This window comes from Schistocerca serialis, chromosome 3 (assembly GCF_023864345.2).
Source record: "Schistocerca serialis cubense isolate TAMUIC-IGC-003099 chromosome 3, iqSchSeri2.2, whole genome shotgun sequence".
NCBI lineage: Eukaryota > Metazoa > Arthropoda > Insecta > Orthoptera > Acrididae > Schistocerca > Schistocerca serialis.
Window position 1 is genome coordinate 389,682,922 of NC_064640.1, and position 20,558 is coordinate 389,703,479.

The 20,558-nt window shown below is 37.3% G+C and overlaps 1 protein-coding gene across 2 annotated transcripts in view; it reads left to right on the plus strand.

Moving 5' to 3' along the window:
• LOC126470229 (protein vav) overlaps window positions 1-20,558 on the plus strand; it is a 170,817-nt gene that overhangs the window by 43,151 nt on the left and 107,108 nt on the right. The window contains exons 4-5 of one of the 2 annotated variants that reach the window (XM_050097921.1): window positions 5,216-5,336; window positions 18,092-18,265. In XM_050097921.1, the coding sequence (XP_049953878.1) occupies window positions 5,216-5,336; window positions 18,092-18,265 (295 nt within the window). The remainder of the gene's footprint in view (window positions 1-5,215; window positions 5,337-18,091; window positions 18,266-20,558) is intronic. The other variant, XM_050097920.1, reaches the window with a different exon arrangement.

The following is a 20,558-nucleotide window of genomic DNA, read 5'->3' on the forward strand; positions in this document are numbered from 1 at the left end:
ATCATAAATATAGACTACTGGCCATTAAAATTACTACACCATGAAGATGACGTGCTACAGACGCGAAATTTACCCTAAAGGAAGAAGATGCTGTGATATGCAAATGATTACCTTTCCAGAGCATTCACACAAGGTTGGTGCTGGTGGCGACACCTACAACATGCTGACATGAGGAAAGTTACCAAACGATTTCTCATACACAAACAGCAGTTGACCGGCATTGCCTGGTGAAACGTTGTTGTGATGCCTCGTGTAAGGAGGAGAAATGCGTACCATCAAGTTTCCGACTTTGATAAAGGTCAGATTGTAGCCTATCGCGATTGCGGTGTATCGTATCGTGACATTGCTACTCGCGTTGGTCAAGATCCAATGACTGTTAGCAGAATATGGAATCGGTGGGTTCAGGAGGGTAATACAGAACAGCGTGCTGGATCCCAACGGCCTCTTATCACTAGCAGTCGAGATGACAGGCATCTTATCCGCATGGCTGTAACAGACCATGCAGCCACATCTCGATCCCTGAGTCAATTGATGGAGACGTTTGCAAGACAACCATCTGCACGAACAGTTCGACAACGTTTGCAGCAGCACGGACTATCAGCTTGGAGACCGTGGCTGCGGTTACCCTTGACGCTGCACCACAGACAGGAGCGCCTGTGATGGTGTGCTCAATGATGAACCTGGGTGCACGAATGACAAAACATCATTTTTTCGGATGAATCCAGGTTCTGTTTACAGCATCATGATGGTCGCATCCGTGTTTGGCGACATTGCGGTGAATGCACATTGGAAGTGTGTATTCGTCATCACCATACTGGTGTGATGGTATGAGGTGCCATTGGTTACACTTCTCAGTCACCTCTTGTTCGCATTGATGGCACTTTGAACAGTGGACATTACAGTTCAGATGTGTTATGACCCGTGGCTCTACCTTTCATTCGATCCCTGCGAAACCCTACATTTCAGCAGGATTATGCACGACCGCATGTTGTAGGTCCTGTACGGGCCTTTCTGGATACAGAAAATTTTTGACTGCTGCCCTGGCCAGCACATTCTCTAGATCTCTCACCAACTGAAAACATCTGGTCAATGGTGGCCGAGCAACTGGCTCGTCACAATACTCCGGTCACCACTTTTGATGAACTGTGGTATCGTGTTGAAGCTGCATGGGCAGCTGTACCTGTACACGCCATCCAAGCTCTGTTTGACTTAATGCCCAGGCATACCAAGGCCGTTATTATGGCCAGAGATGGTTGTTCTGGGTACTGATTTCTCAGGATCTATTCGCCGAAATTGCGTGAAAATGTAACCACATGTCAGTTCTAGTATAATATATTTGTCCAATGAATACCCGTTTATCATCAGCATTTCTTCTTGGTGTAGCAATTTTAATGGCCAATAGTGTACTTCGGTGCTACTTTAAAATACCAGTACACACTATATCTTCAGAACATTGACTTGACGTAAAATGAAAGGATTTCCTGCTTGGCTGCCATGCTCAATATGTGACATGTGCTTTCAGTATTTTGTATTAGTTAACTTGCTACACTTACTTTTATTTGGGTGGAGCAGGACTCATCCCCATCTAGCCATCCTGATTAAGGTTTTCCATGGTTTCTCTAAATTAATTGAAGTAAAGCTGGAATAGTCCTCCTAAAAAACGACATGGACAATTTTGTCTCCCATCTTTGCACTGAGCTTGTGCTTCATCATTTGTCCACAGGACATTGTCCCCTGATCTACCTTTTCAGTAAAATTTGAGTGCCACTTCTATTATGTTCTTACAGTTTACTTTACATTACCTATAATAGTTGACCCACTCAGGACTGAAAACCTGTTGTGCAATATAAGATAATGTTCAGAGCATATTCCTGATTTGAATGTATTATAGTATGACAGAAGTCTAAAGCTTAATCCACAGTTGCATACATCTCGCGAAGCAGATCTTGTTCATGTGAAACAACAAATGGTTGAAAATATATCTTATTGGCTAAAGGGTCATAAATTTACTTTTTGATCAGATTACCAGTAACAGTGATAAATTTGTATTAGTGAAAAAGTCTTCAATAACCTCATTGCAGGTTTCAGGTCATCTGTTGTTACAAAGTGAGCGAGCTTGAGGTGGAAAGTTAATATGGAATTAGTTAACTTGCTACACTTACTTTCATTTGGGTGGAGCAGGACTCATCCCCATCCAGCCATCCTGATTAAGGTTTTCCATGGTTTCTCTAAATTAATTGAAGTAAAGCTGGAATAGTCCTCCTAAAAAACGACATGGACAATTTTGTCTCCCATCTTTGCACTGAGCTTAATATGGAATGAAGAGAAAATAATGTTGGACTAAACCAAGTGGGTGTAGCTGGTATGGATTGATTTAAAAAACAACTTCACAAAAAAACCTCAGCACTGACACATTTCATAGTAATCAGATTCCATAAAAATTTATGTTAGTCAGGTGAAGCATACACTCTGGGCAGTAATTACAATAAAATATAAGCATAGGCATAATATCTCAGAATGAATCTCAGTTATAATGCCGACTTAGCACAAGTGCTTGCAATTTTGAGACATTGTACTTGTAATTGGTTTTCCTGTAACATAGACTGTAGTAAATATCAAAGTTGGTTGTTAGTTGATGTATCCATAATCTAGGATTTTGAATTTAAATTTTTTTTTAGTGATCAAATTGCTTAGTAATGTTACACTTTGTTCATATTGTCTGAAAACATTTGATAATGTATGATGTGGTTCAGTAAACTGATCCACATAATTTAAATTTTCCAGTCATGTGAGGGTGCTGCAAACACACCTCACTAGACACAAATTTATTATTTGTTCATTAAATGTTGGGCATGCAGCCATGCAAATAAAATTTCTTCCACTGATATTTCGCCTGCGTATCGTGCGGCCATCCTCACATTGAGTCGCAAGAGTGACGACAAGGTGCCAAGCATGGCCATATATGCTCCACCGTGGCTAAATATTTGGCAGAAAAATACGTTGGTGAGCCAATAGCGTTCGTTGCAGGCCCCATAGACAAATCCTCTAGACGCTCATCCTTATTCATCTTGAGAATTTTAGGAAACCCATAAAATCTCTGTGGTACTGCACCTCACACTTTTAAACTTCTTATGACATCCTTTGGTAGTGATGAAGTGTTCAGCAAGTCAGCAGTCCTTATTGTCACCTTGTTGGTAGGATCTTTGTTAATCTTCCGGTATGCACTAGAACTAAGTAGACCACGTACCTCTTCCTTGTAGACTTCCTGAGGCAAAAGGACGTTAGCATTACCTTTATTAGCACAGAGGACGAATGTGTCAGTATCCTCATGCAGCTTTCATATTGCAAATCTCTCTTCCTTGGAAACATTACTTCTTTGAGACGATGTTTCGTAATTGCTCGGCAGCTTTCACGTCTGATTTCTTCAGCTGAATCCTCTGATAGCCGTTGGACAGCTTCCTCAGTGGCACTGATAAAAGATGATGTCAGCAAAGTCTTTGGAGTAGGGACAAAATTTAGCCCTTTAATTAAGGCAGATAACATAGCTTTGTCCAGATCATTAACCATCAAATTTATGAGAGGACATCGAATAATAGAGTCCACCTGAGAAGGCTGGTCTAATCGGCTGTAGTTGGCAATCTGTCCTTTGGTAGTAGTTGGCAATCTATCTTTTGGTAGCCACTTCGTAAACCTAGTCATACTTGGCCCATGTCATGCCATCAATCCAATCCCATGAGTCAGGAGATAAAACAGCTGCTATCTTCAAATGCAGATGATACAGGTGTTTAGAATCAATGCCCAACTTCCAACAAGTAAAACGAATTCTTTCTGTAACAATAGCAGACCTAGACCTATGTAAAATTATATTTACTGCAGCGTTCTTGACAAAGTGAACCAACATTGCAAATTTTGGAACAACCCCGTGGTCCCGGCACTTCAGTAAGAAACTCAAGGAGCTCAATAGTCTTGCCCTCTGGTGTCATAATTTGTCCAAACTATGGACCCATGAAACCATCTCCTCTCCGAAGAGGTACTTGATGTGCATTTTCAACTTCTCACAGCGTAATGAATAGTCCATTAAATGTCAGACATGCAGCTGTGCAAATAAAATTTCTTCCACTGATATTTCGGCTGCATATCGTCTGGCCATCCTCAGAGTGAGTCGCAAGACTATTCATTACGTCATGAGAAGTTGACAATGCACATCAAATTTATTATTCATTTATTCCCATTACATAATTGATATTCCAATGCTGTAAATAGCTTCACAAAAATTCATTGGAATTACTGCAGATGATTTTCAAAGTTATGACAATACTACCATTGTCACCACAATAGCACTGTAAAAAATCTTTCTCCTGTACTGAAAGATTCCAACTATTTTTAAGTCTGTAGGAAAATGATTTTTTTGTGGGGGAGGGGGGGGGGGGGGGGAGTCAGAGATATTCAGTATTTGATGCTGTGTTATAATATGTTGTTTTCAGGTTAATTGTCATTATATTTTCAGTCTCTCCTTGTATATGTTGCTGCCATCATTGTTATATTAAGGTGCATAGATTGAATTAAGTTTGTTTCATTGACATTAACTGCATCTATAATATCATTATTAATTCTATCTGAAAAATAAAGATTTCTTTTGGCACTGTAACATTATTAAAAATTTGGCAATAATTCGGTCATTGAGAGGCACACCAGTGTAGGAGAAGTAAGTGAGTAATTATATATCAGCTCACAAGAAATGTGTAAAGAGACATGAAACTGAAATACAATTTCATATTAGCATAATGATAAATAGGATGTCTTTATTGTTGTTAAAGTATTTGATTTTTCTTCTGTTCTCATAGTTTTATCAGATGCCCTGTCTTTATTGTGGTGTCTATTAAAGGTCTCTTGAATCTGAATCTTGGGTTGTGTATCACATTTAGTAATTAGTAGGTAAAATAGTTTGTATTTTTAGTGCTGAACCATCCTTTCTTTTCCCGTATGTAGGTAGCTTTGCACAATTTATATAATAATAGAGTGAGCTTGTTGTTCCATTTATTATGTGGTTTACATAGATGACCCACACAAGTTCCACACTTTCTAGCCCAATTGCACTTGTTTTATGTTATAAGTAAAATAGAAAGTCCTGCATGAGAAGTTCAGTGTCTTATGTATCATTCCATAGCAACTGCATGCCCCATCAACTGTAGTTTTGTGTATGCATGTGTTGTAGTGATGATGAACCAATTCGAGGCTTCACTGATGAAGTGGAATATGGAAGTTACTACTCGCACATCCGTAGTGAAGATATCTACCACGATCTTTGCTCCATAAGCAGTCAGTCACAGACACAGGTGATGAGAGAATTTGCTTTACCTAAAAAACTTGCTTTTTTAAAAAATATGCAATGCTGTTCCTGTCCTAAAAACTGTGCTTAACTAGAGTTAACTTTTAAATTGGTAATTAAATAATCCTTATTTTATACAGGCATACAAATGTATTAATCCAGTCCAATTTAAGATAGATGGTGTTGAATATATAGAAACCTGTGTTTTATTTATTTTTATTTATTTATATACTTGTTCCATAGATCTGTACATGTGAGCAAGTCACTCAGATGTGGAACGTGTCAATATACATAATAAAATACATAGAATAAAAACATTGTTATAGTATTAATAACAGTGCACAAAAGTCATAGTTATTAGCTTAAAAACTAGTCAACATAATTGTGAAGATAGCAGTTCCATATTTAGGTCATTATTGCATTTATTTTAACCTTGAACAGTAATCAAAACTTCCCATTTTGGGTTTAAAAGTGACCCAAAAATGGAAATGAGAAAAACAGGAGTTTTTACATTAGGGCATTATTACATTAGTTTAACAGTAAACAGCATCAAAAAATTTAAAAACATCTTTCCAATCTGGGTTTTACTTATTTCTCTGAAAGAATTCCTCTAGTGAATAAAGTGAGGTCTCAAGTAAATAATTTTTCAAGCTACGTTTAAATACTGATGTACTACTCATACTTTTGATGCTGTTGGGTAGGGAATTGAAAATTTTCTTTCCAGCGTACTTTACCCCTTTCTGAATAAGTGTCAAGTTCTTTAACTCACAGTGGAAATCCTCTTTTCTTCTGGTGTTATGTTCATGATGTAGGCAATTCGTTTCATACAGAGTGGGGTTATTTATTATGAAGCACATCAGTGAATATATGTACTGAGATGTTGCTGTCAGTATTTCAAGTCGTTTAAAAAGATTTCGACATGAGATTCGTGGGGGTACACCACAAATGATTCTTATTGCTCTTTTTTGTGCTGTGAGGATTTTCTTTGCGGCAGGTGTATTGCCCCAGAAGATGATATGTATGGGCGAGAGAGAGAGAGAGAGAGAGAGAGAGAGAGAGAGAGAGAGAGAGAGAAATTGTTTGCCTATTCATCCATTTGTTGGCTTTCTGTTCCATTGGCATTTAGCCAGTTCAGCTTGTGTTTATTGGTACAATAAAGTCAAAAATTAGGATAGTTACTGGTAGGCACACACACACACACACACACACACACACACACACACACACATACACACACACACACACAAAAACTAATCAAGCCCACGACTGCCGCCTTTCAAGGCAGTGACACACCTTCAAATCTCAGTAGCCTTAAGTTCATTAGTAGATTAATAGAGAGTAAGGTAGATCATAAAGCTTTGCCACTATTTTCTGTCCATGCAATACTATTCTCTGGGAGTATTTATTTACTGTGGTGCATATTCTTTCAGCTGATCTGTGATTTCCTATTTTTGTCTTTCTCTTTGACATCCACTGTAATGTTAAAAATTGCTACCGTATATTTTCTTCCATTATTTAAACACACTGTTGTTTTTGCTCAGGTGTGCCAATGTAAAATATTTAATACAGACATCTATACTGATGTGCTGATGATGCATCTAATTGTTTGAATACAATTGCATCACTTTGGTAATATTTCTAAAATATATAAGACAGTGCATGGCTGCACTAATATCATTACCACATAGTTGTATTCTGATCTAATTGCAGTAAATCAACACATTGGAAGATCTCTGTCCCCATTTCTTGGTATCCTAACAGTTGTCCTGTTCTGGTGATTTTTAATTGACATTCTTCAGCATTCTTAAATATATGTAACATTCCTTGTCACTAAATAAATCTCGGGTGAACAGCCTGGTATGAGTGTGCATAGGACACAATATTTCGGCAATCGACCACGTTGCCATCATCAGGTGCGCTGATGTAAAATATGCCTGGAGAAATTGAATCACATTCCTTGTCACTTCAAATCTGGGTAAAATCTTGAGCTCTCCGTTGAAAGGCTTTGTCAGCCAAAACTGACTTGTGATGACTGTTTGTAACTCACAGAGAGCTTGTGATTGGTCAGCAAAAATTATAATTACATTATGCTACCAGAGATGGTAGCCATGTGTGTGCACTTGATGGTGCTAGCAGTCTTGTAAGAACATTAGCAATTCAATGCATTCTACCCAGATTTGACATGCTCACTATACTTAAATGCTAGAAAATTTGCTTCACCCAACCAAACTGCTCCATTCTCATTTGTTTATAGTCTAAGGCACTAATAAAGAATAAGAGTAACAAGGGTTGATGTTCTTGTGTTGTAAGAATTTTGGTAAAGTGTGGTAAAGTAATCATGTACTTTTAAAAGACTTATGTTTGTAATTGTCGTGAAGTTATAAAAACAATAACATGCAACATTAGCCAACACCACCACAGAACCACCTGAATGTCTAATGGTAGAAAATACTCTGTGAGAGGCATAAGCTTCTTCATGCACCTTCCTCGTGCGTTACATATTTTTAGAAACAATGTGAGAGGAACTGGTTCCACCTTTTTACTCTCATACACATTACTTGGTAGTTTCTTACCAAGTCAGAGGTATGTGGAATGTAAGTGAGATGTATATGCACAATGATTCTGGTATACTAATTCAGTTCAGGCTTCAGATGTGCTTTTTTAGTCTCCACAGTCATCTTTGACAATGCTTTCCATTGTTCAGTGATCATAGTTACTGAGAACTGATTTTCATCTCCTATTATTCTTTACCCATAATGGGTTACCCACATTGGGTTGAATGTGTCCTCATCACCTATGACAGCACACTGACAATTTAATTTCATTCATCAAAATTGGTGTTTTTAGAAAGTCTGCAACTGTGGGTAAAACACTGCACATGCCGCATTTTTTCATGCATAGCGTTACGTGTTTCTCATTATCAAGAGTGTGTGTGTGTGTGTGTGTGTGTGTGTGTGTGTGTGTGTGTGTGTGTGTGTGTTTGTTCTGCCTCTCAAGTCCTGCATGCAGTCATCTTGTTCTAGTTTTACTGTAATTAGAAAAGCATAAATGTAAGTATTGTGAATTTTATGTGTTAATGTTAGAAAATAGTATTTCTACCTTCATTGTGTGGAAATCAACACACACAGACCATCACTCACACTGCTTGTTTGTGTGAAATTAAAATGTGGTTGAAAGATATTACAACAGTATAGCTTCCCAAAGAGTTTGGATTCAGTCATAAGAGTTCTTCCATTTGACGTGGATTACATTGCTTGGATAAAGTTGTCACTTATAACTTCTATCCTAGCACTACTGACTATTTAGGTTATTGACTATGCTTTATATCTGTTTTATACTATTTTATTGCACTTATTTTGGGAAGGGGGAGGGTGGTTATAGCAAACGAACTTAGGTCACATAAAGTAAAAGTAGCTTTTGTCACTAACAACAGAAATTTGTTCACATCTTAAAAATAAGAAAAGATAATTTCCAAGACTTGGAAATACATAAAATCGCGTGTAAAACTTGAAATAAACTCTTGAAGTGTGTCATGCTATGCATGGGAAAAAAGTAACTGGTGCAGTGTTTTGTGATTCAAATCATGAACACATCAACAGCCTTCATTTTGCCTCATGTGTATTAGATCAGCAACTTGAACAAATATCCAACTCACGGCCTACAATATTGTAAACTATCGTTTTCACTACAGCAGTGAATGATAGTGTTATAAAGATGTTTTTAATCTATAACTTAAGTGTTTTACATTATTTTCAAAGTTACCTGTACAGGCAGCAAAGCCAAAGTAAGCCCGGAAAAATTTATGAGCTGATAGAAACGAGTAATCAGATTGAGATGAGTAGGAAGAGTGATGACAGTGGATAATAAAGACTATATATGATGATAATTTAAAAAGTTACATAGGAAAAATACAGGATCCAGAGAACAATGGGTTAATAATATATGTGGGTATACACTGATCAGCCAAACCATTGTGACCACTGCCCACTGTGATGTTGGATGCTGCCTGGTAGAATTGTGGTACGTGATAGTATGTTAAGTGGTGCAGACATGGACGGGGGATCACTCTAGTGAAGATATTGGTTGCAAATGGGGAAAGCTATTGAGATAAGCAACTTTGATAAAGGACAGATTATTATTATATAGGGCCTGAGAATGATTGTCTCAAAAATGGCAGATCTGGCCGAATGGTCACGTGCTACTGTCATGAGCATCTACGGAAGGAGATAGGACATTGAAACTACCATTAGGCACTAAGTGGTTATATGTCCACGATTCTTCTTGTCTGCTCTGTAAAGTAGGATAGATAGTGATCAGTGACATCTTTGTCGAAAAAGCATAATGCCGGCACACACACAAGTGTTTCAGAGTACATCTTTTGTTGTACATTGTTGAATATGGAGCTCTGCAGCAGACCACCCATACATGTTCACATGTTGACCCAACAACATTGTCAGTTACTAATGCAGTGGGCGTGGGACCATTGTGATTCGACTGGCGATCAATAGAAATGTGTTAGCTCTTCGGGTGAATCACATTTTTGCTACACTAGGTCAGTGGTCATCTCCACAAATATGGTCATCAAAGTGAATGGTGGCTCAAAATGTGCAGCACGTAATGGACACAGGCTGGTGGGAGTCGCATTATTCTATGGGAGACATTCTCCTGCGCCTCCATGGGACCTGTGTTAGTAATCGAACATACTCTGACAGCTGCAAACCACTTGCAACCCTTCATGCTTAGTGTCTTCCCCGACGATGATGTCATCATACAGCAATATAATTGTCTCTGTCTTGGAGCCACTGTGCTACAAGGAAAATTATAGTGAACTCATGTTGATGTCTCAGTGGCCATTGACCTATGAAACCCATCTGGTTTGCTATCAGGAATCATCACTGCGTACGCAAATCAGGAGCCCATTATTTACATGAATTATGCATAGACATCTAATGCCACATACCTCCACAAACCTACCGACGAACTGTCAGATCCATGATATGCAGAAACAATGATGTATTTTGTTCCAAAGACGGACAATCGAGCAATTAAGCAGGTGGTCATAATGTTTTGGCTCACCAGTGTATAGGAAAAGACATGAGAATGTAATGACTAAATAAGCCCACAAAACAGATCAAGAAATAACAGTTTGCAGAAAGGGCAAGATCTTGTGTGGTAAAAGGTATGCGAGGAAACCTATTACTGGATGCAGATGAATAACTGACAAATGGAAGCTCCAGGTCCATCTTCAGTGTCAGTTGCTCTCTGACAGATTTCTAGAGAAACAAAATGGAAGATGAAGTTTTCAAAATTGTAAACTTCTGTTATGAGTATGGGTCTCTCCCAGATGGTTTTGCTCATTAAAAAAGAAAGGGCTTCAACAGACTGCTCCATTTACTGAATTAAAAGCCCAATTTCACATACAGCAAAAATACATTCATAATGTAAAATAGGATAACATGTGAAAGGGAATCAGAACTTTAAGGAGTTATTCGGGATGTCCATAATTAAAGTTCCAGTTTCAAAAACTTTAGAAATAGAGCCACTGCTTAGAATGACATCAAATTTGAACAGTACATAATTGACATGGGGGAAAAAAAGGCACACAAAAGTTTCACCAATAGATGACACTGTGAGCGTCTTAATGTAAATGGGGATGGCTACAAATGACAGGTAAGTCACAATATAATGGCTATGGCTTCAGTTGCACACATTACAAAGTTCGTACTGTTCAATGTGCGTTACTGCAAAAGTTTAGCAATCAACAGTTGAAGCACTGTTAGTTAGGTAAGCCCATCCACCACAGCAAGGTAATACTACAACGGATGGGAATAATAGGTTTTTAACTGTCCTGAGGGCAAAAACTACATAAGAAGCAAAATGATATCAGTTTTCAGTTGTCGTGGAGCTAAAAGCCACATGAAAATGAAAAATGACATTAAAAGGAAAATGACTTTGGTTTCTAATTGTCGTGAGACTGGTGTAAGACACGTTCAATATGCTGTCCACCATTTTCTGTCACATGTTGTAATCGAGAAACAACAAGTTCCACAAAAGATCGGAGTGTCTCCAGAGGTCACATTCAGAATGTGTTGCCCAATGCATGCCTTCAATTCAGCTACATTCACAATTGGGTCACTGAACACATCTTTCAGATAACCTCACAGGCAGAAATCACACAGATCAAGTGATTTGGACAGCCAGGTTGTAGATAAATAACGGTTGATAATTCTAGCATTTCGAAAATGCTTCTGCAGGAACCATTTCACTGGCTGTGGAATGTGCAAAGCAGTGCCAGAATGCATAAAAATGATTCTTCCCATAGTGTTTACCAGTGATGGTCCAGGTAACAGGACCTGCAGAACTCGTCTCTTCGAAAAAATACACGGTGTACGATAAATGGTGCTGTCAACCCGCATCATGAAGTCACATTTGCAGAATGAAGTGGTGCCGGTTGATGTAAAGTGGTACCGGTTGATGTGTGTGCTGATTTTCCATTGCCCATATTCTGCAATTCTGTGTATTGGCATGTCCTTGGAGGTGGAAATGAAGTTTGTCTGTCCACAGAATGTTCCATGGCCATTCATTATCCACTTCCATGTGAGCAAGAAATTCCAGAACAAACATTTGTCTTGCTTGCAGGTCAGCAGGAAGCAACTCCTGAACATGTGTGATTTTGTATTTATAACAACGCAGGATGTTTCATTCAGTCACCATTCTTGTAAAAGAGCTTTAGGAGCAGCATACAATCCTTCATGGAGGCAGTCATTTTGGGCATCTGGGACACAAATTAAGGAACAGCCGTGTGTGACACATCTGTTGGTGTGCATGTGCCGACACTTACAGCTCCATCTTTTGGTCAAATTTTCTTTTTTTTCCTTTTTTTCCAGTGGTTCTCTTTCTACAGTGCTTTGGAACTGAAACATTAATTAGGGACACACTGTATTTTTAAACCAAAAATAGGTTAAGAGAAGCAGTTACGGAACTCTGGATCTTAACTACATTGGAAGTTAGAAGAAACAGAGATTTATGTGTAGCCTCTATTGATTTAGACAATGCATTTCATAGTGTTAGCTGGCAAAAAGACTCTTCATGATATTGAAGATATGCAAACTGGAAATAGAGGAAAAGAATAGTAAACATATACAAAAACTAAACTGTGAGTATAGAGATTGATGGAGAGCAGTGTGAAGGTAGAATTAGAAAAGCATTCATATGAGGTTGTTCATTGTACCCGTATTTATTTAACCTTGTCTTCAAAACTGCTATGAAGATTTTTTTTTGGGGGGGGGGGGGGGGGGGCCTTGTAGTTACTGTTCAAAAAAGGGAAAACAAAATTGTGTGGATATTTATTTAGACATGATAACGTTTTGAAAAATATTTGGAGGGAAAAAGTTTGGTAAGGAAAAGCGACAGGACACTGAGAAAGAGAATAGTAAGTCTGTTGTTAATTATCAAGAATTGCAAGTGTATACTTAGTCCTGAAATTTCCTGCTTCAATGTATAGTTTTGCAAATGTTCTTAATTTTGTTGCTGTAATAGTATGTTTAGTTATCTTGGGAGTTTTATCTATTTTTTTTTACATCTAGGCTTTTGTTGTTTTTATTTGTAAACAACTGTAAGTAGGTACATTAGCTGCAGGAAGTTGTTTCCCCCCCACCCCAGCTAAAGTGAATGGAAATTAATCTCAAGGTGTGAAACCAATGTTTTCTACAGAAACCTGTTGGAAGGTGAAAGAGTTTTCAGAATGAGAAACAAGTTACTCAGAATTCTCATTAAGCAACTCATCCTTTCTATTGCAAGAACATATTGGTAGATTTTGTGTCACTGTTCAGAACGAATTTTTAAGTGTAATAGCTCAAAAGTTGTTAGAATCTCTTCATGTTGCTGTTGCCCAAGTAATTACTCTCCAACATACTGTGAGTATATTAATGAAACTTATCTGTTGCAGCCTGCAACATGCGTTGTTGACTTCACAATATAATTTATTTGTGCAACTCTTTTTACTGCTTAGCATGCTTGCCATTTTCAGAGTATGTCATAGAGTATTCAGCTAAAATATGAATGCATATTTTCATATTATGTTAGACATAGTCTGTTACTTGTCATACAGTTTTCACTTTAACACCAGTCTTTTTTGTTATTACCATTTCATGTTGCCTTGGTAACATCCCAGCCAATTTTCTCATACAATTATTACTGCTGTTACTAAAATGCAGTCTAAGTATATTTTTATCAAATTGATTTTTTTACATTTTTTCCAGTAGATTTCCAGTCTTGTTTATAAAGATTATTGAACTAATGAAGCCTTGTTTTCATCACCATGAAAATCCTGTTAAACAAGGTATCGTTTCTTTACTCAAGTAAAGAAGATAAAAGAGGAATTTATACTGTCTTGTAGCAACAATATTGTATGTGGTGATTAATTCAATATTTGTGCTTTCGTCCTTACCTTTTTATCATCACAGCAGATGTGATATTACTGTCTTCAGTCAGAATTCAAATAACAAGTCATGTTTCTCTGCAAAAGTAATGAATCTCAAATTATAATGGAATACAGTATCTATGGAAGCATTATTGAAACAAGCTCAAAGGAATATACCATGTGTAGTGTTTAGTGATTATTTGGGATCACTACATTGGACCCAAAGGTTAAAACTTATTTGATTAACATTCATGACTCAATCACATATACAGCTTTGACAAATATACCTATTCCTTCATATTACCAATTAGCCACTCAAACATTAATAAAATTGATGTCAAAGTGAAGGCAGTTGGTCAGAAGTGACAAAAATATGTATTCAGAGTAGATACTGTTTAAATAAGGTAAAATAGTGTGTCCGGTGTACACAAAATAAGTGTAGATATTTCCTGCATGTTCCAGTACATCAAAAATGAAGAGCTGTAAAGTAGCTGGTCCAGACCAAATACCTGCTGAGCCACGGACAGTGCCCACAACTAGATGATTTCAGGTGGCTCACACAACTCTTCAACAATGTTTCGAAATATGATGTTGTGCATAGAAAATAAGTATGCTGGTACCTTTCCTGAAAAACAAAGGAAACATGCATGATTGTGAAAACTACAGAGTTGTGAACATACTTTATACATCTTCAGAAACTGAGGAAAAAATCATGAACAAGCGGCTTATAAAACTAGTAAACAATTACTGAAAAACAATTTGGTTTTACCCAAGAAATGTGCATATCAACAAACAAATGCTGTGGCTGGTATTTATTGTTCTAGAAAAAGCCTTTTATTATGTGCCATGATAATTAATATAGCAGTTTTGGAGTGCACACAGTGTACCCAAACAAACATTATAGCAAGTACAGAGAGTCCAAAGAGTATTTGTCTAGGTGTACGTGTGTTTTTTAAGTAAGTCTGTGGCTTATGAAAAGATGTGAATACAAAATCTGCAGAGTCAATCCTGTGGACTGTACCTCAGTAAATCATTTTTATTGAAAGACAGAGAACAAAATGGATTCATAGTGATAAAAAGGTTAACAAAGTAGAAAATTTCATACAAGAGCTACTTCATAAAGAGTTCATCTACCATCAAAATATGCCTAAAATTTGCACCCAGGGCTGAAACTTTAATGCTGATCCACAGCACACTAGCGTCAACCATTTGCAACCACAATCTGCCACCTATTGTTGTTGTTTTGAGCAGTGCCATGACAGTGCAGCTTGTAACATGAGCCGTAAGGGTAGTGAGAGTCTAAACCTGTCTTGTATTTAAAAAACTTACTCTGTAATTGTTTTCTGGGTTGCTTCTCAACCTAAGTTTTGAGTCTGAGCTTGAGGAGTTTACTTTGTCATTCTGTTGTGGATGCGTACACTGTTTACAGTTTCCACTTACATTACTTGTTACTAGTTAGCATCCATTCCACAGGATTCTGGTTAACGTCTGTCCAGTCAGGTCAGCAGCTGAACATCCAGGAGCAGATGTTAGTTACCCTGGCACTGCAGCAAGTTCCTGGCAAGTAGGTGTGTCTGTTGCCCAGCACAAAGTGATCTTTGTCTACTGGAGTGTCCTCGGTCCCACTCCAAATTCTATGATGACGCGTTATGTACCTGTGTCGGTAGTTGTGTGGTCGGTTGATCTCCTCCTTTCTGCCTGGTATGTTTCAACCCCCAAAGGTGCCTGAGTGTTGAACAGGAATGTGGACCCAAAGAGATCCTATTGCTGACTTCCGTGTTGAAGTTCAGTGCTAGCAGCACCGTGCAATATCGTGTAATCAGAAGTCAGTCAGTTTCTAGATGGAAAGCGGGCAGCAAGCAGCATGAAGTTCATCAGGTGAAGACCATCATCTCAAGTACATCATTGGCTGATTAATAAACCGTGCTGGAGCATCTAGGACATAGATTCACTACAGTGTACTATCTTGGAATCGAGTGCTTACTACGGTGTGCAATCTTGGAATTGAGTACTATTTCTGTGAATGCATTGATCCCAATGATCAGTGCATGACAAGAGCTGGAATGCTGGAGTATTTAAAGGGAACGAGCCTGAAGCTCTGACATGAGGCTCGATTCATAATGACCACATGTGTGCACTTATTTTTCTATATTCACTTAACAGGTTATTAACTGCTGTGTCAGTTCCTTGCTGCATGCTCTTGTGTAAGATATAGGACTTCTTGCACTAAGTCTTAATTAGCTAACGAATATGCTTGTCTTGCTTCCTTTGGTTTTCTGTCACATTGTTAATGAATTTTAATAAAAAATTCTGATTTCTTAACTCTTAATATTCAGTGACATGACACTATTGAGAAAGCTGCCATGGACTGGACACACTTATTCATCAATTGATAAAGATATGAGGATCGTCTTAAGGGGGAAATCAAGAAAAATCCAAAAATCAGTCCTCTTAAGTTGACTGGGGAGCCTAAAGTCAAGGGTAAGGTGCTATGTGCCAATAAAGTGAGAATTAACTGTAAGGAATGCAGATGTAGTGGCTGGGTAGCACGCAAGATCTTTTGGATCATCTGAGGAAACATCAATTTTGTACAGGAATGTAGGTTCAAGAAGGAAGACTTCTGGAGTAGAGTTATATATTCTGATGAACATAGTAAAACATATGCTAGTTGAATGGCAGGCAAATAGTGTGATGGAAAAAAAAAGAAAAGAAAAACCAGAAATGCTGCCGCAGTGCCCACAGTGAAACGTGGTGGGGGTCCCGTGATGGGGGGTACAGCTGTTGGAAAAATGCGTTTTATAGAGAATTACAAAATATCATAAAAGATCACAAAATGTATGTCACCATCTTGAAGGGAAATCTAAATGCTAGTACCAAAAAAGTAGGTTTACAAGTAAGTTATATCTTTCAACAGGACAATGATCTGAAGCATATGACTAGAAATATGTACAATACAATGAAACAACTCAACACCCCTCTCAGGTCCCACATGTTAAACTCATTTAATACCTTTGGAAAGTGCTGAAAGAGAATATCAGGAAAAGGCAAATTTCTAACACAAAAGACTTAAAACAAGCTCTTGCAGAAGAGTGGGACAAAATTTGATCCTCTGTAACAGCAAACTTTGTTAGGTCTGTGCCCAGACAGCTGCAAAGGGAAAGCACATGAAATATTAATTTTTGTAATTTAAACAATGTTTTCAGGCCCTAAATGTCAAAATAAATGAATGGATGAATACTTATGAAGTAGCTTTTGTATGAGATTTTCTATTTTGTAAACCTTGTTATCACTACAAATGCATTTTGTTCCTGGTCTTTCTGTAAAAATGACTTACTAAGGTACTTTCCACAGGATTGGCTTTCCACATTTTGTGTTCAATTCTTTTCACATGCCACAGACTTACTTTTTTGAAAAATATACAGCTAGGCAAATACTTTTTGGACTCACTGTATGTACAGCTTTGCCCAGAAGTGTTTCAGGAGCCTAGCTGGATAATCAGAGAGGTTCATTGTAAATGTTGGGATTCATCAAGGCAGCACTCTCAGCCCAGTACTTTTCAACACTGTTGTGATTTATCTGACAGCCTGACTTCAAAATTCCACAACTTCAGGATCTTTGATATGCTGATGATGTGGTGTTGGTATTGGAACACAACTGGAAAGCTCATGTGACTCTGGAGCTTTGGAAAGAGGCAGAAGAGAGTGCCAGTATATGTATCTGTAAAACTAAAATAGAATCAGTGCTGTGCCTCTTTGTCAGCAATACATCCAGCCTACCCATTGACGATGATGATGGTGATAATGATGGTAATAGGATGATATCAAACGCAAAGGAACTAAATTACTAAGAATTAGCAGATTCAAATATCTATGTTCATTATTATAAAAGTTGATGCAGATGTTACTCGTCAGGTAGCCATACAGAACACTGACTGAGAGGGTACATCATCATCTTACACAGACCAGATGACTATGTCATGGAGAAAAAGGCTTTCCATAGCAGCAGGTAAGAGAAGACGCAGACCTCTGACCACCTGCCTGTCAGTTGTCAAAAAAGGCATGAAGAAGATGGACCTGGCGAACAAGAATATACCAACGAAGTAAATAATACTTCAACTTTAGGAAAACTGAATCCAAGCTACAGGACTGTACAAGGAGGAAAGAGAAAACTCTGGTATAATAATAGTTAATAATACTACTAGTAATAATAATAACAAAAGAAATAAACAAAATAATTTACTTATTATCAGAGAGAGAGAGAGAGAGAGAGAGAGAGAGAGAGAGTGGGGCTAGTTATCTGATATATGTAAGTTGTTATTCAATATCCCTCTCCCCTTACAGATACCTGCTACTGTCACACACAGTTTTGAGAAACGTGATTATATAATAAATGAGTTAGTAGAAACAGAGAAGAACTATGTTGAAGTTCTGGCCACTGTACAGCGTTGTTTTATGAGACCACTGAGTGGTGTTCTCACAGGTCATGATTCAAAAATAATATTTGGAAGCATAAAGGTAAGCCATATGTATGAAATTTGAGTAATAATATAGTTATAGTCTATTGAAATCTAAGGTGTTGTGTGGTTGTTTTTTTTAAAAAAAAACTTTGAGAAAGTGCTTTAGTTCCATAGTCACAATTGCTGAGCTTACATAGTAACTGTTATTATTCACTCCCCACAACCTTTCATGCAGAAAAGTCTATTACCTAGAAGCAGGCTACAATAATTTATAGTGAGTTTCATATTAAGGAGCACCGTGGTCCAAATTCCTGTATAACGATATATTTATTTATTTTTAATTTGTTTTATCCTACTGAATGGCAGTTCAAAATTTATTTAGCACCCTTCTTCATTTTCTTGTAATATCTATTAGTATTTTCACTTTGTTTCATCTTGTATTTTTTAGTCTATTTTTGTTCAGAGGATTGCTTACTGTATATGCATTTATGTTCTGTAGTATTGTTATTATATTGAAACATTTCTCCATAGATCCCAGTTTCTTTCAAGTCTTTAGTCATTCTTTTTAGGTAGTTGTTGCAATTAGTCATTAATAATGCAAGATTTAGAATATTCTCAGTCATATATATGTAACCATAAAATTGTTGTCACCACCTACTTTCAGAATTTGCAGTTTTCTAAAGTTTTTTTCTCACTATCATTTTTTTTATTGACTACCAGTTATCATAGTTTCATTGTTATGGAAATCTAAAGAGTATGTTTGTTTTCTTGTTTATCTTCTTGCTGTAGTTTCTCTTCTGTCCAGATTGTGTTGGTTCCAATTTTCATTTTGTCTGCAAATTTACGATTCTTGGCAAGTATTTTCAATACACCTCTATCCTGCACTGTGTCATCTATGATGCCAAGTTCCTGTAGCTCTCTTTCAGTTCCATGTAGCCAATTGTTCTTAACTTTGATTGACATAACATGATGGAAAATTCTTTTGGTCAGCCTGCCATCATTCATACTAATAATGTGTTGTTTTAGTTGTGTCTCCCTTAGAGTTCATCAGTTTTCTCAGTATGCTAGTATAATTTTATTCGAATTCCACATATGCAGACTGAACCAAAAAAAATCGTAGGATTTTGTTTCCACTTTTTTGTCTAATGAATTAGTGATCTTCCACTAATTATTCAGGTTTCCTATGCACATGATGCTTGGGGTTTGATTACTGTGTTGTAATGTTTTAGTTTCGTGATCTGGGACATAGCCTCCACCACCCTCCCTCCCTTTCTTTTCACATTTTAATCCTGAAGTTTGGATGATTTTTCTGAAGGTAATTGAATTTAGGTACTCAAGATATTTTTCTGAATTGGTTACTGTAGTTTGTCCATCAGGGTACCTAGAAATACGTTCCCTGTAACGAGCTATCGTTTTAGATATTTGCAGTCCACTTTTAGCTGCAATTTCATGAAGTTTGTTCAAGGGTGTGAATCCTTCATTTTCTATTGTCGGAGAGAATTGCTTGGCCATTCCTTCAACTTCTTTCTCCCAGGTGCTGTTTACTTTTTCCAGTACTGAACAATCAGAACAATAGTCTATGTCTTCATTGAACTCCTGTTCTTATATCAAAAGATTTACACTTTTTGCCTAAGAATTTAACTGTTGTTATTGTGTTAGTTAATGTTTGTTTGATCAGTTCTGTTGCTTCTCCATCATATTTTGAATTATTCTAATATGTTGAACAATGTACATCAGTGTATTAAATCAGAAACTTTTGTGTGATATAATTTTTTGTATTTGTATCTACTATCGGTGAGTTTGCTGGCCCTTTATGGGTTTGTTTGCTTCCCAATTTAGCCCTGCCATTTCAATAATTCTTCATAACTGCTTGAATTTGTCCACTTGGAAGCTGTTCCCAGATTTTAGGATTGAAACCTTATTGTTTAAAGTGGTTATGCCCACTCCCTTGTACTGCATCTTCTCATTTACGAAATGAAGTCTAAATTTTACCACTGTTTCATGGAGTTTCTCTGTGCTTATTCTTGTTTGTTGTTAGATAAGATTACAAATTCATTTAAAAACAGTTGGCAGTCAAAGTCAGTTTTGTTTGGGAGACTCCTGCTAGTATTTATAACTTTAATCCGAATCATTTGGTACCTTCACAGCCGAATAATGTGATTGTTAATAAAAACTGCCACAGCTGTATTTTATATCCCTTTATTATGCCACAAGTAGTTGCATTCTAAATGAAAATCCTCATGTGACAACAAAAAGTCACTAACAGTATCCATAACTAGTACTCAGCAAGTGGCAGAAATGTGGAAAGCAGAAATTGCCAGACATAACTCTAAAAGGCACATTCTTTAACA